This window comes from Phyllostomus hastatus, unplaced genomic scaffold (genome assembly GCF_019186645.2).
Source record: "Phyllostomus hastatus isolate PE091 unplaced genomic scaffold, TTU_PhHast_1.1 phas_scaffold_501, whole genome shotgun sequence".
Classification (NCBI taxonomy): domain Eukaryota; kingdom Metazoa; phylum Chordata; class Mammalia; order Chiroptera; family Phyllostomidae; genus Phyllostomus; species Phyllostomus hastatus.
This window is the reverse complement of record NW_025334033.1, coordinates 9,910,442-9,932,106: the sequence shown is the minus strand read 5'-3', so window position 1 is coordinate 9,932,106 and position 21,665 is coordinate 9,910,442. Positions and strand designations below refer to the sequence as shown.

Sequence of the window (21,665 nt, the reverse complement as noted above, 5' to 3'; positions counted from 1 at the left end):
GATAGCACCCCCAGAGATGAGGCCAAATGGGGTGCAATAAGATGGAAGAAGGTAGGCCAGCGGCCCCACACTCCCGGCTCTGAGTGTGCAGTGCGGGCAGACCCGCTTCTCTGGACGTTGGGACGACCCTACTTCAGTGCTGCCTCAGCTGAGGGAAGGAGCTGCTGCCCACCTGGGCCACCCTGGCTGGCACCTGGTATCCAAAATGGCAGTACCTCCATGCCACGGCCCACCCCGAAGGGTCATCTTGACCCCACCCCATGCCCTCCACCAGGTCCTGCTTCACCTCCAGGAGACAGAGGCGCTGCAGATGCAGTACGAGCAGCTGGTGGTGGACCTGCTGCGCTGGATTGCAGAGAAGCAGGTGCAGCTGAAGGCACGGGATTTCCCAGACTCCCTGCCTGCCATGCGCCAGCTCCTGGCGGCCTTTGCCTCCTTCCGCACCCAGGAGAAGCCACCTCGGCTGCAGCAGCGAGGTTCCACAGAGGCCCTGCTCTTCCGGCTGCAGACAGCACTCCGAGCCCAGAGCTGCAGGCCCTTCCTGCCCCGCGAGGGCCTGGGCCCTGCAGAGCTGTCCCAGCGCTGGGCCCGCCTGGAGCAGGCAGAGGCCTCGCGGAGCCAGGCCCTACGTCAGAGACTCCTGCAGTTAAAGCGGCTGGAAACCCTGGCCCGGCACTTCCAACACAAGGCAGCCCTCCGGGAGAGCTTTCTGACAGACACAGAGCAGGCGATGGACCAGGCTGCAGCCCCGCCCGCCAGCCCGGCCGTGCTGGAGGTGGCTGCCCAGAGGCTGGGCATGCTGGAGGCCAGCGTGCTGTCCCAGGAAGGGCGCTTCCAGGCACTGGCCGAGATCGCGGACATCCTCCAGCAGGAGCAGTACCACAGCCGGGCAGATGTGGCTGCCAGGTGAGTCCCTGGCACAGAAACCATCCTCAGAACAGTCCAGGTGTTCCTACCCTACCTCTATCATTACACACACCCACTCCTGGCCACAGAGGAGGGATTTATGATTCAGGGTTCCCTTTAAAAAGATCTAGCTCCCACTGATGCCTGAAGTTCCACCATTTATAATTCATCCCTCTTGGTAAAGCACCGTCCTCTCTAGACAGCACCCCGTTTAATCCACGCACTAAACGAGCACTTACTGAATGTCTCCTCTTCCCACGCACTGTTCTAGGTGCTGGGAATTTAGCAGTGAAAGTGGCATTACGGAAACTTCCTCCCCTCGTGGAGCTAACACGCTACTAAGGCAGACAGGCAAATAAGAAGAATGTATAGTATGTGGGATGGTGATGAAAATAATAAAGCAGAAAGGAATATGAGGTGCCAAGGGAGGGGGGAGTTCGATTGGGTGCCCGGCCAGAGGAGGCTCCCTTTTGAGTGAAGACCAGAAAGAAGCAAGGGGCCGGCCGCACCAGAGGAGAGGCTGTGCTGGGCAGAGGAACAGGTGCGGTGTGTGCCTGGACTGTTTGGAAAACGGCGCAAAGACGGTGTCCACCAAAGTAAACATGTGGGAGTTGGGGTCGGGGGTGCAGGGGCCAGGGGTGGGGCAGAGATCCCACCGGGCTCTGCAGGGCCCAGCAAGGACGTGGTTTTTCCCGAGAAAGATGGGGAATCGAGGGAGGGCTTGCGCGGAGGAGGGGCACAATCTAACTTTTGTTTTACGTGATCACTCCGGATGCCAGAACAGACAGAAAGGGCAAAGGCAGAAGCAGAGAGAGCAGTCAGGAAGCGATGGAAATAATCCAGTCCCAGAAAGAGTGGAGGCGATGAGCAACGGCAGGATTCTGGATATGTTCTCCATCCCAGAGGGTCTGAAGACAGGTCAGGTGTGCGGTGTGAGAAAGTGAGTTATCGAGGTCTCAGCCCAGCATCCGGGAGGACGGAGTTGGTACCACCAGAGATGGAGACTGGACAGAAGGCTTGGGGCCCCGGGGGCATGAAGGCCTGAAACCTCCCAGGCACCTGAACCTCCCAGGCACTGCCTGGCTTCTCTGCCCGTGTTGAGGAGGCAGGGATGCCACGTTGCCCCAACTGCCTAGGCTGGGGTGCTCACAAGCCCTAGTCCACGGAGCGCAGGGTCCCGCAGGGCAGCCAAGCCCCCAACCAGTAGTGCACCCCAAGGCAGCTTTCCTGCCCCAGCCTGGTGGAGACCACCCTTCTTCTCACATCCTTCAGGCAGTTGGAGATCACTCAGCGCTGGGAGAGGCTCCTGCAGCGCCTCCAAGGGCAGAGGAAGGGGACAGCCAGTGCGCAGGCTGTGCTGAGCCTGCTGCGGGAGGTGGAGACCGCCTCCGGCCAGCTCAAGGAGCTGCAGGTGGGCCCTGGACCAGCTGCCCCAGGGGAGCACAGCAGGTAGGTCATGGGGACCCAGCACTCAGGACTACAATGACCACTCGTCCCTGGCCAGGTGCTGGCCAGCTCCACAGCCTGTGGGGAACAGCTGGCAGAGGTCGTGGAGCTGCTACAGAGGCAGGACCTGCTGGAGGCCCAGGTCGTGACCCACGGAGCCCACGTGAGCCATCTGGCCCACCAGACCATGGAGCTGAGCTCCTCTCCGGGGCCTGGTGTGGAGGTGCTGCAGGTCAAAGCCCAGGAGCTGACTCAGCTCCACCAGGGCCTGGGGTCTCTTGCCAGAGCCCGGTAAGAGCTCACCCCGACTCCTCGACTGTCTCCAAAGCTTTTCTGTCACCCAAATTACCTCCTGCCTGGGTTTAAATAGACTGGCCTGGCAATATCCCAAGCACTGACCCTCGCTCCCAAGGCCTCTGCCTCCCCTGCTGGGTCATCCAGAGGAAACAAAACTCCTGTCCCTGAGAGGGAGTGTCTGGGCCTAGGATGGATCCCCTCCCCCACACCCACCCAAGCCCACTCCCAGCCCCTCAGTGACCCTTGCTGCCCCGCAGTCGAGCCTTGCTGGAGCAGGCCCTGCAGAGAGCGGAGTTCCTGCGAGACTGTGAGGAGGAGGAAGCCTGGCTGAGGGAACGCAGCCAGCTGGTGGGAGATGCGGCCCTGGGCCGGGATCTTGGCCAGATCGCAGCCTCTCTGCAGAAACACAAGGTGCCTGCTACCCGGTGTCCTGCTCGTCCCACCTCCCTGCCCCCCATCCCTGCCCTCACCCACCTCCCTTCTCTACTTTCCTCCAGGCCCTGGAAGCCGAGCTCCGCGGCCACCAAACTGTGAGCGCTGACCTCCAGCGGAGGGGACGGGACCTGGGTGCTCTCTGGCCTCCCGCGTGGCCCGATCCCCAGGAGCAGGCTGAGACAGTGCAGGACGCATGGCAGCAGCTCCGGGCCCTGGCGGCTCGGCGGGGTGCGCGGCTACAGGCCGCCCTGCTCGTCGGACAGGTAGCGGAACCTGAATGGTGGGCTGCAGGAGGCCTGGTGGGCTGTGCGGGGTCGTCAGGCACCCAGCCCACCTTCCTCTCCGCAGTACTTCGCAGACGCAGAGGAGGCAGCCTCGTGGCTGCAGGAGCAGCGGTCTGCGCTGGAGACTGCATCCTGTGGGGTAGACCTGGAGAGCGCGCAGGCCCTGCTGCTGCGCCACCTACGGCTGGAGCGGGTGGTGCGCGCCTTCGGGGCTGAGCTGCAGCAGCTGGACCAGCAGGCGCGGGCGGCTGCGGCCCGCCTGTCACTCACGGTGGGCACCTCCCTGGCTACCCCAGCCCAGAGGCAGTGAGATCCCGTCTGCCCATGCCTGCGGAGGTCATCCAGCTGCGGTCTGCCTCTGCTCACTTGCCCAACAGTTTCCAGGCAATAATCAGGTTCCCCCAGGAATGTCCCCTTCACTTTCCAGGCCTAAGGTGACCCTTCACTCTTAAGCCCTGTTGGGCTTTCTCTCTCCTGCCTTGGTCTTTGTAGGTTTGGGGTTGCCTAATCACTACATCAGACTGCATTCTGAAAACCCCCCTGGGTTCCTGAGCCCCCAGTTTTTAAAACACACGTGCAAGGCAGGCAGGTTGGCCCAGGTCCCATCGGGGTTTATATCCCTCTTTCAAAAAGCCCTGGGCGTCGCTCAAGATGTGGGGAGCATGGGCTCTCAGACCCTGCACACTCTTTTGGCCCCTCCCTCTACCCTAATTCCTAAGGAAAGCCCATGTGCCCTACCCCCCACCCACCCACCCACCCTCTGCCCAGCCATGTCCCGTGCACCCTCTGAGCTGCAGCTCGGACCCCCCATCCATCCCAGAGGTGGTCTGGCCGAGTAGTTAGCAGCTGGCTGGGGGCTGGTGCAGCTTGTACCGGTCACTGATGCAGCCCCTGACCACCAGGTCAGAAGGGCCCGTGCTTCTAACTTCGCTGAGGTCGGTCTCCCCTTCTCCTTTTCATTCATTCACTGGACCAGGTAACTAACCTTTTTTTTTTTTTTTTTTTAAGAGGGAAGCAAAAGACATTTATTTAAGGTAAATAAACAGTAAGAGAGAAAATATGGGAAGATACAGTGGTCCTTAAGGTCATGGCTGGGATAATAGTTATTCTTCCTGCCTTTACTATCAAGCCCACATTTTCTTTAAATTAGTGACAAATACTGAATATTTTAATAAAATCTGACTTTGTTATAGTTTATTCAAATATTTATACCATGATTAAAATTTTACCTTAAATTCTAGCTCTCAATGTTCAGTAATATTTTATTTTATTTTTATTCTCTATTTTATTTTTTATGGAATTTATTGAGGTGACATCAGTTGATCAAATTATATGGGTTTCTGGCAGACAGTTCTATAATACGTCATCTGTGTATCATATTGCATGTCCACCACCCGAAGTCAGGTCTCCTCCATCACCATTTATCCCCTCTTTACCTTCTTTTACCTCCCCCTCCCTCTTCTTTTTTTTTAATATATTTTATTGATTATGCTATTACAGTTGTCCCATTCCCCCCTTCTCTCCCCTCCACCCTGTACCCCCTCTCCCACCCACATTCCCCCTCTTTAGTTCATGTCCATGTGTCATACTTATGAGTTCTTTAGCTTCTTATGAGTTCTTTTCCCGTACTATTCTTGCCCTCCCCCTATCTATTTTCAACCTACCATCTATGCTACTTATTCTCTGTACCTTTTCCCCCTCTCTCTTCCTCCCTCCCCCCCTGCTGCTAGCCCTCCATGTGCCCTCCATTTCTGTGGTTCTGTTCCTGTTCTAGTTGTTTGATTAGTTTCTTTTGGTTTTGCTTTAGGTGTGGTTGTTAATAATTGTGAGTTTGCTGTCCTTTTACTATACATGTCTTTTCTTTATCTTATTTTCTTAGATAAGTCCCTTTAGCATTTCATAAAATAAGGGCTTGGTGATGATGAACTCCTTTAACTTCACCTTATCTGAAAAGCACTTTATCTGCCCTTCCATTCTAAATGAAAGCTTTGCTGGATAGAGCAATCTGGGATGCAGGTCCTTGTCTTTCATGACTTGGAATATTTCTTTCCAGCCCCTTCTTGCCTGTAAGGTCTCTTTGGAGAAATCAGCTGACAGTCTGATGGGAACTCCTTTGTAGGTTACTGTCCCCTTATCTCTTGCTGCTTCTAGGATTCTCTCCTTCGTTTTTACCTTGGCTAATGTAATTATAACGTGCCTTGGTGTGCTTCTTCTTGGGTCCAACTTCTTTGGGGCTCTCTGAGCTTCTTGGATTTCTTGGAAGACTGTTCCCTTTGCCAGATTGGGGAAGTTCTCCTTTATTATTTGTTCAAATACGTGCTCAATTTGTTGCTTTTCCCCTTCCCATTCTGGTACCCCTATAATTCAGATGTTGGAATGTTTAAAGGTGTCCTGGATGCTCTTAAGCTTTTCCTCGATTTTTTGAATTCTTATTTCATCATGCTTTCCTGCTTGGTTGATTCTATCTTCCTTCTGGTCCACTGTATTGTTTTGAGACTCAAATTCCTTCCTTTCACTATTGGCTCTCCTCCATGTATCTTACTGCATGTCTTTTATGGTAACCTGCATCCTTTCATCTAAATTGCACCCAAAATCAATCAATTCCGTGAGCTTTCTGATCACCAGTGTTTTGAACTGTGGATCTGATAGATTGGCTATTTCTTGGTCGCTCAAAAGGATGAGTCCTGGGGGACTGATGTGTTCTGTTGGAAACATGTCTTATGTCTTTCCCTGTCTCTCCTTTTTTTTTTTTTCAGTCTGGTCGCTCTTGTTACGGTGGGGGGCGGAGCCTTAGGTGTTCACTGGGGCTGGGCACCCCAGTCGCTAGATTGTGATGTTATATGTGGGGGCGGGGGGGGGGGAAACTATGGTGGTAGTTCCGTTCTCCTGGGCTCAGACCCTTCCCTGGGATCCTGGGCTGCGAGCTCTGCCCTGGTCCACATTCGCTGCCTCCCTGGGTCTGCCAGCCGCAGCTTGAGTACTCAGGGATCACCGCTGCGTTCTTGCGCCAGGGATGGCTGTCGCGTCGATTTCGCGCCAAATTTCCCCCGACTTCCGCACTCTGCCAACCTGCGCCAGCCCCGCGCCCGCCCGGCTCATCGTCTCCTACCAGTCTGGATGTACGGGTCTACTTCAACTTCTTGGCTGTCCGACTTCCATTCAGATAAATCCTCTATCAGTTCTGAGTGTTATTCTATCTGTAAATTATTGTTGTTCTAATCTTGGTTGTGCGAGGAGGTACAGCGCGTCCACCTATTCCTCCATCTTGCTGGAAGTCACCCCCCGTAACTAACCTTTTTGAAAGTAGATCCACAGTATGTGAGCAGTTGTCTGGTCTAACTCCCTCATGTTGCAGATGAGGTAACCAAGGCTCAGAGGAGCCAAATCAGTGCCCCAGGACATGCGGTTATCCCTGCAGGAGAGCCGCCCCCCGCCTCCCCCTGCTGCCCCCTGCATCTCAGCCCAGGACTGTCTCTCCCCGCCCCTCACGATGTGGTGAGGGCGTTGTGCCCTAGTACGTGCATCGTGGTGCACACACCAGTTCAGGTGTTGCCTTTGTATTCCACATGGGCTTCTCCAGCTTGAGTTAACTGTTTGAATGAATCTTGTTTTGTGTCCTCTATTCCCCAGCCAGTCCTGGCATCAACAGGAGCCTTAGGCCTGGTCTCTTGCATTTTGACACCCTTGCCTTGCCCCATAATGCCCTGGGGGGGTACAGAGGTACCCCCTGTGCTGGGAGTGAGAACCACTTTGGCAGCTAAGCATAGCCTTCCCTCTTCCACACAGAGAGAGCCCCCAGAAGGCCGGAGCAGGGTTGATGGCGATGCAACTAGGAGACCGCAGGATGGGACCCAACTCTTAGCACTGCCAGGCAGCCCGCACCCATGCCCCTCCGTCCAGGCGCACTTCCCCTACAGAGGTACAAGGCCAAGACCCCACACGGGAGCTGTGTCGAACCACCATGAATTTATTCTGTGTAGCACTCTGGGGCATCCAACTACTGAAGGGAGGAAGTTAAGGGGAGGTTATTTGGGACTCCACAGAAAGAGAGGTGCGTGGAGCTGCCCAGAATTCTGAGTCTTCCTTCTCTGGCTCCCCACTTCTCTTCATTTCCCCTTCTTTCCAGTCCAGGCCTATTCCTTTCCTTCAGTCTCCTCAACCAGCCCTGGGCAGCCAGCCTGGCTTCTGCTGCCCTGCCCAACCCTCGCCCAGGGCTGGAGGTGCGGAGGGACAGAGACCAGATGCTCGTCCACCCCCATGGGGAGGGCCAGCAACCCTTAGATCTTGTGCTCCCACAGGACCACGCCTCACCTCGCTCCCCGGGGAGGCCCTCCAGCCAGCGCCCCCGACAGGCCCCGATACCTGCCAGGCCAGGCTGCCCGTCGGCCATGTCATGGAGCAGGACCCCCAGGTACAGCCGCTGGCTGGCCCCACCCTGCCAAGCCTTCTGCTGCCTGCGGGGCAGCCCCCTCTGGACACACGGTCCTCTGTCCTGTCGGCACAGGTGGTGTCTGCCCTGAGCTCCCCAAAGGAAGGCCCAGGGAGCCCAGGGGCCTGGCATGAGGTTCCCTGCCATTCCAGCACCCAGAAGATGGTCCTCCCGGCTGAGCCTGACCCTCACCTTAACCCCAACACCGTACTCCAGACACAGGACCGCGTGAGGCAGGACTATGAGGACCTGCGGGCCCTGGCAGAGGTAATTAACTCTCCTTGTTCAAGAAACATCCATGAAGCACCTACTCTGTGCTGGACCCTGAGCTGTGAGCCCAGGGACAGAGCAGTAAGTGGATGTGCTCCCTGCCCTCAAGGGGTCCACGTCACGGCAGGGAAGGCGTGAAGCGAGTTGGATGCGGGTGTCACAGGAGTGTGTGAGACCGGAGGAGTCGGGGGAGGCGTCTCAGAAGGAAGAACTTTCAGGCTGAGACTCGAACGACAGCTGAGGGCAGGCAAAGCCAGGGCGTGGGTAGGGGAGGCAGCAGGGAGACAGTGCTCTAGGCAGGACCTGTGCACAGGCCGGAGAATGGTCCACCGGGGGCGTGGAGTCCAGGGCCCTGAGGAGAGGTGGGGAGTGGCGGCGGCTGGAGGGCAGCCTGGAGAGGGGGTGGGGTGGCAGTGCCACGGGGGCAGGGAGGGTTGTACCTAAGAGCTGAAGGACTTGAGTTCACATCAGAAGAGCTCACTCTGCCAGGGCCCTTTGCTTGCTGAGCTGCTGCCGGCTCCCTCCCGGACCTCTGACAGAGGGCACAGAGCCTGGCAGCAGGGCAGAAGCCCTCTCTGGTGCTGGCCTGGGCTCTGCGGGAGGAGGCGTGGGGGACCTGCTCTGAGTGCCCAGTGGGGGGGCACTGACCCTCCCTGCAACCCCTGGGCCTGCCTCTCCTCAGCACCACAGGGCCCGGCTGGAGGAGGCGGTGGCCCTGTTTGGTTTCTGCGGCTCCTGTGCGGGGCTCCGGTCTTGGCTGGAGAAGCAGACAACGCTGCTGCACACGCTGCAGCCCCAGGCTGACACCTTGGAGGCCGTGAAGCTCAAGCTGGAGGTACAGTCCCCCCGGAGCCAAAAGGGGATTTTAGCGGCTTGGCCCACTGCCTCTCCTTATTCCTGTCCACCGCACCGCCCCCCCCCCCCCCCACCCCACCACCTTCACCTTGTTCCTGCCTCCGGGTTATCCATCCACGTTAACTACAGTCCTGTTTGGGAGGAGGGGTCTAGTTTTAAATTTTTTTAAGTGAGGTCTAATTCACGTGCAACATTATATTAGTTTCGGGTGTCCAACATAATGATTCAATATTTGTATACATTACGGAATGAAATGATCGCCACAGTAAGTTTTATTTGCATCTGTCACCACACATCATTGTTTTTTCTTGGGATGAGAAATGTAAGAGGTACTCTCTTAGCTGCTTCCAGCCACGCAGCACAGCACCATGCTGCGCCACCAAACCTGCTGGTGGCCGCCACACTACGCGTCACATCCCCCGGCTCGTTCACGGCTGGACGTCTGTGCCTCCTCACCCCCTTCGGTTTGCCCGCCCCTGCCCGCGGCCGCCCGCCCCCACCAGCCGGCCTGGCTTCTTTACACTCCACATGCAAGTGAGATCGCAAGGCATTTGTCCTTCTCTGTCTGACTTACTCCACTTAGCGTGGAGCCCTCCAGGCCCACCCACGTTGTCCCAAGTAGCAGGATTCCCTTGTTTTCTGTGGCTGGATGGCAGTGCCTCCTGCACGTGCGCCGCGTCTTCCGCACCCGCCCGCCGGTGACGGACGCCCGGGTTGTTTCCGTGTCTCCTCCGCTCTGAGCCGTGCTGCAGCGAGCCGGGGCGCACGCACCTTTCCCGGCTAGTGTTCTCATTCTCTTCAGGCAGACACCCAGAAGTAGCATTGCGGGACCATTTGATAGTTGTGTTGCTAACTGTTTGACGAGCCCTCGTACTGTTTTTCATCCTGGCTGCACCGGTCTGCGTCTCCACCAGCAGCACACCAGGGTTCTCTCTTCTCCACGGCGTCTCCAGCACTTGTCTTTTGTCTTCTTGTCTTTTTTATCACGGCCATTCTGACGGCTGTGAGGTGACATCTCACTGTGGTTTTGGTTTGCATTTCCCTGGTGACTAATGATGTTGAGCGCCTTCTCAGGTACCTGTTTGCCATCTGTGTGTCTTCTTACAAAATGTCTATTCAGGGTCGCCAGTTTGATTCCCAGTCAGGGCACATGCCTGGGTTGCAGGCCAGATTCCCAACTGGGCGCGTGTGAGAAGCAACCACACATTGATGTTTCTCTCCCTCTCTTTCTCCTTCCCCTCCCCGCTCTCTAAAATCTTTAAACAAATAAATAATAAAAATATCTATTCAGATCCTGTACCTACTTTCTAATCAGACTGTGCTTTTGTTAGTTCTGTTTTGTTTTTGCTATTGTGTCCTATGAGTTCTTTATATATTCTGGATAGAACCTTAACAGATGTATGATTTGCAAATATTTCTCTCCATTCGGTAGTTTGCCTTTTCATTTTGTCGATGGTTCCCCAGCTGTGTGGAAGCCTTTTAGTCTGATGTCATCCCACTTGCTTATTTTTTTCTTTTGTTGCCTTTGCTTTTGGTATGAAATTAAAAAATCATTACAAAAACCAATGTCAAGGAGCTTACCACCTATGTCTTTTCTAGGAGTTTTATGGCTTCAGGTCTCACCTTCAAGCCTTAACCCGTTTTGAGTTAAGTGTTTTGTGTGGTGTAAGACAGTGGCCTAGTTTCACGCTCTTGTGTGGAGCAGTCGGCTGCCCGGACACGTCTGTGGCCCCTGCCCAGGGGGATGCCCTCGCCTCCTTCGGCATGCACTGACCGGTGGTACGGGTGTGGGTGTGCTTTGGGCTCTCTGTTCCAGTCCAGTGATCTGTGAGTCTGTTTTTACGCCAGTACCATAGTATTTCAATTACTGTGGTTCTGTAACATGCTTTAGTTTGAAATGAGAGAGCATGATGCCACCAGCTTTGCTCTTTGTCAGGGTTACTTTGGTTACTTAGGGCCTTTTGTGGCTCCAAACACGTCCTAGGATTGTTTGTTCTATTTCTGTGAAAAATGCCATTGGCAGTCTGACGGGGATGGCAGTGAATCCAGGGTGTCTTGGGGAGTATGGACATTTTACTATTAAATCTTCCCACCCATGAGCGTAGACTGGATTCCCATTTATCTGTGTCTTCTCCAATCCCTTTCATCAGTGTCGTCAGTTTTCAGTGCCTCTGGTTCAATTTATTCCTAGGTATTCTTTTTGATGCAATTATAAATGTGATTTTTTTTCTCTAAGATTTTTATTTTATTTTTTTAGAGAGAGGGGAAGGGAGACAGAAAGAGAGGGAGAGAAACATCAATGTGTGGTTGCCTCTCATAACCTCCAACTGGGGACCTGGCCCACACCATAGGCATGTGCCCCAGCTAGGAATTGAACCAGTGACCCTTTGGTTTATAGGCTGGTGCTCAATCCACTGAGCCACACCAGCCAGGGAGGGATTTTTTCTTTAATTTCTCTTTTGTTATTAGTATATAGAAATGTAACGTATTTATGTGCATTAACTTTGTATCCTACAACTTCACTGAATTCATTGATTAGTCGTAACCATTTTTTGGTGGAATCTTTAGGGTTCTCTACATATCATGTATCCTGCAAATAGTGATAGTTTTAGTTCTTCCTTTCCAATTTGGATGCTTGTCCTTGAATTTTCAAAGGGCCCTCCCAGCCCTTTAAGGACGTAGATCCCTGTTCTTCCGGAGGGATGCAGCTCGAACCCATCTGTAACAGAGCATGTCTGAGGCCATTCATAGGCTCGAGGGGAGTGTGGGAGGAGAATAAGCCCCCACAGGGCTGGGCCCTCCTTTCCCTAGAACTTCCTCTCTGCCCTGACCGTGGGAAGAGGCCACTGGGCGGAGGTCAGCAGCTCTGCTGCGAAGCTGAAGCAGAGATGTCCTGGAGCCGCCCCCCAAATCCAGCAACAACAGGAGGAACTGGGCCGGAGGTGAGAATGAGGAGGGGCTCGGGGTAACAGGGGCAGGCCAGGCGCAGTGCCCAGGCCCAGGTGCCGGCGCGCCTGCTTCCTGAGGTGCCAGGAGGACAGACCGGATGTGTGAGAGACAGAGAGGAGAGGGCGTGGGGACAGCCAGCCTGGCAGCTTCTATCATGAGAGCCACTGGCCAAGGCCCCAGGGTGGACAGGGAGGGACCCCTGTGGTGGAGATGTCCTGCTCCCTCTGCCCAGGTGGGGGCAGCTGGAGGCCCTGAAGACAGAGAAGGAAATGCAGCTGGCGCTCACCGCGGATGTGTGCCGTCTCCGGCAGGAGTGTGGGCCCACACAGGTCCAGCTACAAGACATGATCCTCCAGCTGGAAGCCCTGGAGCCAGGGCATTCAGAGGACAGCCACCGCGTCTTACAGCTGGCCCAGCAGAAGATGCCAGTGCTGGAGAGGACCGTCTGTTACTTGCAAACAGCAGCCATAAAGTACAGACTGGGCTCAGCAGGGTGATGATGCCATGGGAGGGAGGGAAGCACTGAGCAGGGTTATGGAGTGTGGAAGGAGACAGAAATTGGGGAGGTGAGGACAGAGGTACTCTCTGAGGGACAGGGGCGAAGGTGGGGGAACAGCGTGAGGAAACGCTCATTAGGTTGGGAGAGCCACATGTGCTCAGTGCCCCTAGGGCAAAGGTGAGGTGGCAGTTCAGAGTCACCACCACATTCCCTGGGGGATGCAGACCCGGTTCCCTGGCCCAGCGCAAGGCACTGACCGGCGGTGGGCCTGTCTCCCAGGGTCCAGGAGTCGGGCCCCACAGAGAGCCAGGCCCTACACGGACAGGTGGAGGCGCTGCAGGGGCTACTGGTGCGGATGCAGCAGCAAGTGGCCCAACAGGCCCGGGCCCGGGCCCGGCGGCACTTCCTGCAGGAGAGCCGAGAGTTGCTGCAGCAGGCGGAGGGGGTCCAGGCTCAGCTGCGCAGTGAGGAGCAGGGGGTGGATGTGGCCTCAGCCCAGCGGCTGCTGGCAGAGCACCAGGACCTGCTGGAGGACGTCCACCTGCAGCAGGAGAGGTCAGGACCGAAGGGCGGACAGGGCGCGCCCCAGACTGGCCAAGGCCGTGGGGACAGGCCACCACAAAGGGAGAGGGAGGAGACAGTGTGTCAGCTGGGGGGTGACCCCGGCTGCTGTCCAGCATGATGCTTGAGGCAGGTTTTCGAGGAGGGAAGATGTAACCGAGAAGTGGCCGGGCATCCTGCACCCTCAGGGAGGGACCCAGGGCAGAGTCCGAGCTGCCAGAAGGTTCCTTCCGGTCCAGGCCTGGCCACACCCCCTCCAAATGGGCATGAAGGACTGATTTCAGTCAGAGCGACCTAGCCTCTCAGCCGTTCTGGGTGGCACAGACCCCACTGTCCCCTGAAGGCTCATGGCTCAGGATGCCCATGGGACTGTGGCACTCACCCCCACGGGGTGGTGACGCCTCTCCTCCTGCACAGGCGCCAGCTGGGGCCTGTCGGGCAGGCAGCGTCACCGAGCACGGTCTGCGGGCTGTGCCCGCTGAGGAAGCCTGACACGTGGCCAGCCACACTCTGAACCCATCCCGTCCTCTGCTCGCCAGACTCTGTGCCCCATTCAGGGCTGTGTCAGCTCAGAGGAGTGCAGCCTTTTCCTAGTTCACGCAAAGGTGTTGCCCGTTCCCAGCTGTGCACCTGTGGGGAAAGGCACACCCACTGAGAGGAGCACCTTCTCCCATTGCTTTGGGCGCCACGTGGGCTCACAATAGCCCTGTCATCAGGCGTGTGTGGTTTGAGCAATTTTTTCTGTTGTCCTGCCACAGCCTGTGTGCTTGCCGGGGGCATCAGCCATCAGTGTGGCCAGACAGAGCCAGCATGTGACATGGCGGGGAATGTGGAAACTGTCAGGTCCTAAGTGCTATGCTGGGGCTCTTACACTCAGGGTCTCAGTTATGGGCCTGGGCACAGCTGTCCCATGGGGCAAGCTACCCACATAGTGAACCAGCCTCATACCGCTTCCAGCCACCCTCACGTCAGAGCTCTGAGATGAGTGGCCAGGGAGGCGGAAGGGGAGGAAGGTTTGTGAGAGGAGGGACAGGCTTTGACCCTTTGCCTATCGTACTGGCCAGGATGCAGCAGCTGGAGTCTCAGGGCCAGCCCATGGCAGCCTTGGGCTCCTCAGACGCCCAGGAGGTGACCAGTGTTCTGAGGCTCCTGGGCCAGCAACGCCGGGGCCTGAAGGCTGCCTGGGAGCAGAGACAGCAGTGCCTGCAGGAGGGACTGGAGCTTCAGAAGTTTGGTCGAGAAGTGGATGTTTTCTCTGCCAGCTGTGCCAACTATGAGGCCTTCCTGCAGCTGGACAGCCTCGGGGTATGCAGCCAGGGACTCGGGAGGCCCCTGGGGCAGTGTGAGTGAGATGGTGCTGACGCCCGTTCTGCAGGCATGACCCCAGGGCTCTGCACCCACAGGAGAATGTAGGGGAGGCCCAGAGCCTGTTGCAGCAACACCAGGAGTCCAGGCGGCTCCTGGGCATCCTGGGCCCTCGCGCAGAGGCTCTGTGGTCACGTGGCGAGGAGCTGGCCCAGAGCGAACACCCTGCTGCACCCAAGTGAGCACAGGCCTATCTGGGAAGCACCCTCTCTGTCTCAGTCTGCACAGCCTATTCCCCTGCGGCTGCGGGAGTGGGCGGAGAGTAAGGACGGGGTGGGGAGGGACACCCTGGACTGTGGCGGGCTGACCTTTGGGGTGGGCCTCAGGCACTAGGGAGTCTCCCCACACCCTCCCCAACCTCCACCTGCCCTCCAGAGTTAGAGAGCAGCTGCAGAACGTGCATGCCCAGTGGACCAGGGTCCAGGAGAAGAGTGATCAGAGGAGGAGGCAGCTGCTGGCTTCCCTCCAGCTCCAGGTGAGGGGCCGACCCAGGTGCATGAGCAGCGCCCAGGTCCACCGCTGCACTAACAGCTGTACGCCACGCAGCGCACTTCATAGCTTACAAGGCGCTTACCCACCCACACGTCATGGCATTGACTTTCATAGCGCCCCTGTGAGACAGCTATTAGGACTCTGATTATTCCAGATGGGGAAAAACTGAGGCTGAAGCCACACTGCTCAGAGGTGGGACTGGGTTCAAAGTCTTGAATAACCTCCCCACCCTCCCTCACCGGCTCCTCCCCTTCCCCTTCATTTCTGGCCACACTCTAGGCTCTCACACGGGACATGGTCACCAGCTACAGACCTTGGCTCTGACAAATACTTGCTCCGCCGCCCGCAGGGGCTCAGAGCTGGGCCGGTCCACAGGCCTCCTGGAGCTTGGGCCTGTTTGGAGAGCGATGGCCATGTGCGATCTGATGTGGGCTGGACTAGCGGGGCCTGAGCAGACTCTCCTCCTTGCCGGGCAGCGGGCCAGCGGGACCCAGGCCCTGAATCTCCCAGTCTCCTCCTATTTTCTATGAGACATTCCCCTCCCAGTCTCAGTTCTCCTGTCCTGACTTGGGAGCAGTAACCCCAGGCCCCACTTCTCTCGGGCCCTAAGACTGGCTGTGGGTTCTGTTCTTCCCACGGAGGTCCCCTGGCCCCTATCTCAGACGGCCGAGCACGCGCCCTCACCCTCGGTCCGGGAGACCCACCCTCTCTCGGTTCTTGGGCAGGAATGGAAGCAGACTGTGGCTGAACTGATGCTGTGGATGGAGGAGAAGGGGCTGATGGTGGTGGATGAGCCCTCCCCGGAGCCCGGCAACATCCTGCGGAAACTCAAGTGGCACGAAAAGGCTGAGCACGAGCTGCGGGCCGCCCGTGGGCACGTGGAGGGCCTGCAGCAGGTGGGGCCTGCACAGAGGGCGCGGGGCCTGCCTGTGCTCACACTCCCCGCCCAGCTGCGTTGTGTGCTTTCACGGAACACGCTCCCTGAAGGAAGAATCAAGCTCAGTTACTGCACAATTAGGGTTGTCCCACTCCCTTCTTCACTCAGCGGGGCACCTCCAGGGCTGTGCCGCCATTGTCCCTTCCCCCAACTCTCTGGAGCAGCCCAGGGACGGCCTCCTCCACCTGAATGAAGCCCTCCCCTGCCACCGGCTGGGTGCTCGCTTGCCCTGTGCGGCTCATGGGTCCTGGAGGAAAGCTCCTCCACCTCTGCCCACGGCTTCAGGGCCACACGCACTGCTCGAGCCCTTGCAGCCTGTGGAATGCAGCTTGTGGCCAGCCACCCCCACCTCTGCCCCCTGGGTCCAGCTGCTGTGGCTGATCATGGTGCCAACGGCTCAGCAAGACTCCCTGGGCCCCCATGTCCATGCAGGTGGGGAGAAAGTTGTTGAGCAGTGAGCCCCGTGCCCAGGAGGACGTGCAGGCCAGGCTTCAGGGCCTGAGACTCAAGTGGGAAGAGCTGAACCTCAAGACGGCAGCGCATGGGGAGCAGCTCCGGCAGCAGGACCAGCTCCAGCGGCTGCTACAGGTCGGCTGAGGCGGGAGGGGGAGGGGGAGGCAGAGGCTGGGCTGGGTGTGAAGAGGAGGAGCCGGGTGTTCTGCTGACTCTAGAGTGGTCCTGGGAAGTCCTGCATCCTTGGATGCCTCTGCCCCGTGGGCCTGGCCTGACCCACCAGGGGGCCAATACAGGATTGCCTCCTGTGTGCCCTGTGTGTAATTAACACAGTTTGAGTCTCCCAGGGAGGAAGAAGCATGAAGGGGCGGAGTATTCATGAGGTTCTGGGAGAACATTTGGGCACTGCTGGTGAGGGTGGAGCTGTCAGGGACAGAGGTCCCCAGCGGGTCCCTGGTGAATCCGGTGTGCTCCCAGCACCCCGTCTTAGAGCCCAAGAAGGGCCACTGCCAGCTGTGTGTGGAGAGCCAAATGCAGCACTATCACCCCTCCCCAGGACGCCAAGGCGAAGGTAGAACATCTGGAGGGCACTCTGCAGAGTGCGGAAACGGGGCAGGACCTGAGCTCCAGCAGGAGGCTGCAGAAACAGCAACGCCAGCTGGAGGGCGAGAGCCAGGCCCTGGCCGGCCACATGGCCGCCCTTGTCTCCCAGGCCCACTGGGTGGCCAACTCCCAACCCCTCACGGAGGAGACCCAAAAGTACCTCCAGAGGTGCTCACCTGCTCGCTCCGCCTTCACCCCACTCCATGTCACCCTCCCATGAGCACATGAGGGTGCCTCCACCCTGTGAGCCCAGCGGGTGGCACTGGAGGACCTGAAGTTGTCCAAACCCCTGTCCCTTGTGAGTGGAGTCATTCCAGGGGTAGGAGGGTCAGAGACCCCAACTCTGCATCCCCAGCACCCCACAGCCTCTGAAGTCAGGGGGTCACCTGGGTGGGAGGTTGGGCCCTGGGCCCTCTCCAGCTGCATCCACCACCGCCCTGCACTGGAGGAAGCTTCCCCACCCCTCACCCCCACCCCCCACCCCCCACCCTGTTCCTCACGGGTCTGTGGCTGAGCCAAGGGAAGGACCGAAGGTTTGTCCTCGCATGTTCTGACCTCTTTCATCTCTTCTGCTTCTGCCCAGGTTAAAGTCACTGCAGGGACAGCTGGCCACCAGGCTCCTACAGCTCCAGGCCTCAGCTGAGCTGCGCCAGTTCTACAACCTGACCACGACAGAGCTCACGTGGGTGGCCGAGCACATGCCCAGAGCAAGCCCCGCCAGCTGCACCAAGTGCTGGGATGATGCCCGGAGCCTCTGCCACATGCATGCGGTAACAGCCCCCTCTTCCTCCCAGGACCCAGGATGTCCTGTTCCCGGCCCTTAGGAGCTCTGCGGCTACGCAGGCTGTCCTGACTGCCAAATCTCTGTCCCCAACCACTCTCTGCCTGGGAGTTTTGCCACAAATGGGGCGTGGAGCCATATCCGAGGCTCTGTTCTGGGCACCTCAGCACCCCGGGCTGAGGGGACCAGGAGACAGCAGCCCCTCCCCTGTGCTGTTCCGTGGCAGAATCTCCGAGCGGAGGTGGAAGCCCACCGGGGACGGGTGCTACAGGTGTTGGGCTCCGGACGGAGCCTCGCAGCCTCGGGGCACCCCCGAGCTCAGCACGTGGCGGAGCAGTGCCAGGAGCTGGAAGGCCGCTGGGCAGAGCTGGAGCAGGCGTGCGAGGCACAAGCCCAGTGCCTGCAGCGGGCTGTTGCTCTCCAGCAGGTAGGACGCCGAGAGCACAGGGCCAGGGCTGGCGGCCAAAGTCAGGCAGGCTCTGTGAGCAAGCTCCGCAGGCCCTGGGACTGACTCTCAGGGAGGTGGGCCGGCGGTGAGGACTTGGGGTCAGGAGCCGGCTGGTCCCTGGATGGGCACAGAAGGCTCTTTGTAACGGCTGCCGGACATGGCGAGAGATCCTGAGAGCAGCAAGGTGAGTGAGACTGTTCTTGGCAGCACTTTCTGGATTTGTCAGAGCTTGAGGACAGGGTGGCAGAGAAGTGGCCACTGGTGAGGAGTCAGGACTGCGGCGGGGATGAGGCCGCCACCGCGAGGCTCATCGAGAAGCACCAGGTACCATGTCCTGAGGGCCCCCCGCACGCTCTGGGCTCGGGCGACGACGGGCCGTGAGGAAAGGGCCTGTCACACGCTCAGAGGGACTCCCTGCTTCTTGGAGGCACAGAGTCCTGCTTTTCCTTCTGAAGACACTGCCTGTCCCCTCCCTACCACCCACTCGAACCCTACAGGCCCTGCTCCTCCCCAGTGCCCCCTTCTTCAGTGGCAGCCCCTTTGAAGGACACCCGCCCCCCCAGTCTCTGTACTAGGCCACACCCATGACCCTGGGCCTTGCCTGCCTTCTCTTCTTGCTTCCTCTCTCCCCAGCACCTCTCTCCTCCCTTGGGGTCACTTGTTCCAGCCCTCTCCTCATCTTCCACAGCGTTCTTCCTCCCATACATTGAATATCCTCATCTGAGTTAACCAAATGTCCTTCCTGAGACTTCCCTCCCCCGACAAGCACCCCCTGACTAAAGGGAGGGAGGCCTGGAACACCGCCCCCCCCTTCCTGGGATCCGGCTCTAAGGACCACACGGGCCCCAAAGCCTGGACTGAAGCAGTCCTAGTTCCTGTCATCATTGAATTGTTCCCTTGTCTGGTCAGTTCTTCTGCATAGCCCTAGCGGTCAGCATTTCAGTGTCCCGTGTGTGACTGGGGACTTCCCGTGAGCCATTCCTGGGGACACGCCCATAGCCGGCCTGCTGCCTGCCCCAGCCCCCTCCACCTCTCACCCTGCAAGGTCGGGGTCTGGTGCCACGCCTTCCCTGCCCTCCCTCCCTCGGCCCCGGTCACCCAGCATTCACCCTCCCCTGCTAGACAGCCCTAGGAGGGCGCAGACCACGCATTCACTGTTACGGAACAGGAAGGACTCTGTCATTATTGGGTAGGTGGGCGATGGGTGCATGGGTGCACAAGTGGATGTGAAGAGAAGGGGGTGTGTACTCGGTGGGTGACTGGGGGGAGGCGGACGGGTGGGCAGATGAACGAGTCACCCAGTCTGAGCCTGGCGTGGACCCCTGTGTACCTGCAGGCCCTGGAGCAGGAGCTGGCCCTGTGCTGGAGCACCATGGAGAAGCTTGACCAGAGGGCCCAGGTCCTCGGCGACCCCAAGGCCCCTGAGCAGCTGGGTGTGGTGCAGGAGAGGGTCCAGGAGCAGCTTCGGGCACTGCAGGAGTTGGCAGCCACACGGTGAGGGGCGCTGTACCCCCCACCCTGGGCAGGAGGCTCAGCCACGGCTGACTGTTCCCCTGCCACGGCCCCACGCTGAAGGAGCCCACGAGGCCCTGCTGCAGAGCTGTGTCAGACGAGTTCGTGCTGTGTGCTGCTTGCCTCTTTCCTCCACAGGTTCCGTGGCGAGGGCCCGCTGGGCAGGAGCGTGCACCCCAGCTCCGAGCCCTTCCCCACGGCCCCATGCTCACCCGCCCTACGCTGCCCCGTGTTTACGTGCCCCTGAGTCCGGAGCCACAGGCTGGGGCGGAAACCACAGATAACCTCCGTCAGGGCACCCCACTGGCTGGGCCAGCTGTCCCCAGGGGGCTGGGTGGCCAACTTCTGGGGGACCATGAGCTATCCCTGCAGGGACCGGGAGCTGGAGGGGACCCTGAGGCTCCATGAGTTCACGAGGGAAGCCGAGGCGCTGCAGAGCTGGCTGGCCAGCCAGACGCAGGTGGTCAGGGGCGGAGAGGGCCTCGGAGAAGACTACGAGGGTGTCCTGGTGAGAAGGGGCCTGGGCAGGGGGGAGCCCGAGGCAGAACGCTGAAGCCAGGGCGGGGGCTGGCCAGGCCAAGCTGGGCTGCGTGCGGAAGGGGCCGCGGGAGTTATGGGCCCTGGCTGAGGACACACCTCTCGGCAGAGCGGGTGGGCACTGCATTCCCCCAACCCCACGTTGCTTGGCCATCACCCAGATGACTCCCGTCCCAGGCGCTTCCTGCCTTGACAACCGGGAGCCACCATCGCTCATTCCCTTCCTTCTCTTTAGCGCCTCTGCACCACATTTGCCAAGTTTCAGCACCAAGTAGAGATGGGCCACCAGCGGGTGGTCACCTGCCAGCAACTGGCGGCAAGCCTGCTGGAGTGTGGCCACAGCACCGCCCCCCGGGCCCAGCAGACACTGCAGGGTCTGCGGTGAGTGCCCAGCAGGCAGGCCAGGAGCTGACGGCCCTGCGGTGTCGGGAGGGGCGGTGGCGTGCTCTGAGGGCTGCATGGCTCCCCCCTGCCCACAGTCCACAGAGGGTCTGGGTCCCCAGAAGCCGACCCTGCCACAGGGCGGGCTGGGCGTGCAGGTTCCAGAGGCCTGCTCAGACCTCCAGGGGCGCTTTCCCAAAACACCAACCCCCAAGACCTGGAGGAGTTGAGGAAAGATGACCTAGGTGCCCCCCCCACCGTCGGGTCTGGGCCCACCCCAGCCTGCGTGCTGCGAGGCAAGGCCACAACCCTCAGCACAGAGCCGGCCGGCAGGGGCCCGGGGGCTCAGTGAGAGTTCGCAGAGTAAGGAGGAATGGGGAGGAGGGGTGGCCCCTGCCCTCGAGTGTTTATAACCTGACTGGCATACTAGATGGGAACACAGAGATAGAAGGGGTGCCACAAAGCACAGAAACCGACTATGTGCCGAGTGCCACAGCAGCGAAAGCCCCAATTCAAAGCAAAGCTGGAAAGACAGGCTCCGGGGAGCCAGGCCTGAAGCCAGGCCATAGGCGGGGAGCGTGTTGAGAAGGGAGCTGTAGGGCGACCTGGTCGAGACGAGACCGAGGGAGGAGGCCATGGGGAGCTGGGCGAAGGCTGATTCGCTGCTTGGTCTCCCACTGCCTGGGGCAGGGCTGCCTGGGCAGAGCTGTGGGGGCGGACCCAGGCCCGGGGCCAGCTGCTCCAAGACGCGGAGATCACCCTCAAAGTTCACAGAGATTTGGCGGAAACCCTCACCCAGGTCCAGGTGTGAGCCCATGGGGAGGGAGGGGTTCTTTCTGGCAGGGGTCCACCCCAGGCTCTGTGCCCTACCCCCCCTTCCTGAGCCCCTAGCCGTCTCCTGTCCTCAGGATAAAACCACAGGCCTCCCCAGTGATGTGGCCCCGGACCTGCAGGGGCTGGAGGCCCAGCTGAGGAGACACGAGGGGCTGGAGCATGAACTCGTGGGCACTGAACGGCAGGTGAGCCCAGGCCTGGCTGCCTCCCTCACTCGGGCCAGCCCAGCGCTTCCTCTAGATTTCCCACACTCCTTCGGGTCCTCCAGCTGGGCCCACTGTGCAGCAGGGCGTGGCCTGAGGGCGAGTCTGTGTGATGAGCAGGCCCTCAGCCCCTAGGAGGACATGACCCTTCCCTCCCTATGCCCTGCCCTGCCCTGCCCTGCCCTGCC

At 59.0% G+C, this 21,665-nt stretch overlaps 1 protein-coding gene across 1 annotated transcript in view; it reads left to right on the top strand.

Annotated features, from left to right (window-relative positions):
- Positions 1 to 21,665, top strand: part of SPTBN5 (spectrin beta, non-erythrocytic 5) — a 54,379-nt gene that overhangs the window by 9,295 nt on the left and 23,419 nt on the right. The window contains 25 exon segments of the mRNA XM_045823387.1: positions 275 to 906; positions 2,179 to 2,317; positions 2,411 to 2,643; positions 2,907 to 3,060; positions 3,147 to 3,347; positions 3,433 to 3,639; positions 7,873 to 8,064; positions 8,750 to 8,902; positions 11,734 to 11,864; positions 12,104 to 12,343; positions 12,650 to 12,925; positions 13,996 to 14,236; positions 14,335 to 14,474; positions 14,672 to 14,771; positions 15,514 to 15,684; positions 16,158 to 16,313; positions 16,735 to 16,949; positions 17,365 to 17,551; positions 17,789 to 17,989; positions 18,218 to 18,334; positions 19,347 to 19,504; positions 19,895 to 20,030; positions 20,295 to 20,440; positions 21,131 to 21,245; positions 21,349 to 21,459. Of these exon segments, the coding sequence (XP_045679343.1) occupies positions 275 to 906; positions 2,179 to 2,317; positions 2,411 to 2,643; positions 2,907 to 3,060; positions 3,147 to 3,347; positions 3,433 to 3,639; positions 7,873 to 8,064; positions 8,750 to 8,902; positions 11,734 to 11,864; positions 12,104 to 12,343; positions 12,650 to 12,925; positions 13,996 to 14,236; positions 14,335 to 14,474; positions 14,672 to 14,771; positions 15,514 to 15,684; positions 16,158 to 16,313; positions 16,735 to 16,949; positions 17,365 to 17,551; positions 17,789 to 17,989; positions 18,218 to 18,334; positions 19,347 to 19,504; positions 19,895 to 20,030; positions 20,295 to 20,440; positions 21,131 to 21,245; positions 21,349 to 21,459 (4,752 nt within the window).